The 1,781-nt window shown below is 47.4% G+C and overlaps 1 protein-coding gene across 1 annotated transcript; it reads left to right on the top strand.

Annotated features, from left to right (window-relative positions):
- Positions 1-234: 234 nt before the first annotated feature.
- On the top strand, positions 235-1,781 carry LOC116014864 (probably inactive leucine-rich repeat receptor-like protein kinase At2g25790). Its single transcript, XM_031254820.1, has one exon. It carries the CDS (start codon positions 274-276, stop codon positions 1,693-1,695), a length of 1,422 nt encoding a protein of 473 aa, XP_031110680.1. The 5' UTR covers positions 235-273; the 3' UTR covers positions 1,696-1,781.

Below are 1,781 nucleotides of genomic sequence, written 5' to 3'. Positions count from 1 at the left end.
GCGCAAAGCCGGGAGATGAAGTTTGCAATTACTTTAAATAAATAAATAAATAGAGATGCATCTAGTCATATAGCCGTACTTGCTGACTGCTACCGATGATTTTCTGTCGGGTGGAAATGTGGAATGGAAAATTTATATATATAAAAATATGTATCATTTCAAGTCATATCCAAATAATAATGCATAGTATTATTACATAGCCGCAGGCATAATCCGTCTTTCTATAAATGGATAAAGATATTGCTTTCTTCTTCATCTTCATTCACTAAAAAAATGACATCTCATAATCTTCTTCTCTTCATAACTCTCCTTACCTGGCTGTTCCTCGCTGCCACAGCATGCCACGTTGACGACGAATCCGGGTTGCTGGCATTCAAGTCGGGCATAACCCGAGACCCGACCGGAATTCTTTCTTCATGGAAACCCGGCACCGACTGCTGCGGGTGGTCGGGTGTGCAGTGCCGGAGCGACGGACGGGTCACGATGCTGAGTTTCCGCGGCGAATCCGACGTCAAACCCACACTGTCGGGTACTATATCTCCGTCTCTCTCGAAGCTTAGGTTTCTCGACACCATCTTGTTCCAGTATCTCGGAGGTTTGTCCGGCCCGTTTCCACATTTTCTGTTTCACTTGCCGGATATCCAAACCGTTTACTTTGTCGGATGCAAGCTGTCGGGTAAAATACCCGAAAATATCGGTGAACTCGCCCGGCTTAGTTCACTGAGTTTGGAGGGGAACCGGTTCTCCGGTTCAATTCCGAGTTCGATAGGCAACCTGAGTCAACTCACTGAGCTCAGACTGGACGGCAACCGCCTCACCGGCGGCATACCGGAAACCATAACTCAGCTGAAGAAACTTAATACTCTGAGCCTGATGAACAACAAACTCTCCGGCTCCATACCGGACTACCTCGCCGCCTTGCCGGAGCTCGCCACTCTCCGGCTTTCACACAATAAATTCTCCGGCGAAATCCCTAGCAGCATTTCGGCTCTATCGCCCAAACTCCAATTCCTCGAGCTAGGGCACAACAAATTAAGAGGGAAAATCCCCGATTTCATCGGGAATTTCCACGCCCTAGAAACCCTAGATCTCTCCTGGAACCATTTCTCGGGCGCGGTACCAAAATCGTTCCTGAATTTGACGGCTCTGTTCGTCCTCGACCTCTCCCACAACTCCCTGGTCGACCCGTTCCCGACGATGAACGTGGAACGCGCCCAGACACTGGACTTATCGTACAACAAATTCCATCTCGGAGAAATTCCCGATTTCGTGACGGCATCTCCCAACATGTTTTCTCTGAGACTAGCCAGATGTGGCGTCAAGATTAAGCTTGATGATTGGAAGCCAAAGGAGTATCTATTTTACCTGTACATCGATCTGTCGGAGAACGAGATAACGGGGAGTCCGGTGGGGTTGTTTAACCGGACGGATAATTTGAGAGGGTTTTATGCGTCGGGGAACAAGCTGGAGTTTAATTTGGAGGATTTGAGGTTTAATGTGAAGGAATTGAAGGAGTTGGATTTGTCTAGGAATAGAGTGTTTGGGAAAGTCCCTAAAACTGTTGCGGTGCTTCAGAAGTTGAATCTTAGTCATAACCGCCTCTGTGGTCGGCTTCCGGCGACAAAATTTCCGGCAGGCGTGTTTGCCGGAAATGCTTGTCTCTGTGGTTCTCCATTGCCGCCCTGCAAGGCTTGAGCGCTTATGCAGTTAAGCATGATATTTTTGTTGAATAATGGCTTCAATTTGCCACTACTAATGTAATTCTTGTGCTTTTTTTTTTT

Source organism: Ipomoea triloba, chromosome 4 (assembly GCF_003576645.1).
Source record: "Ipomoea triloba cultivar NCNSP0323 chromosome 4, ASM357664v1".
NCBI lineage: Eukaryota > Viridiplantae > Streptophyta > Magnoliopsida > Solanales > Convolvulaceae > Ipomoea > Ipomoea triloba.
This window is presented reverse-complemented; position numbering and strand designations above follow the sequence as displayed.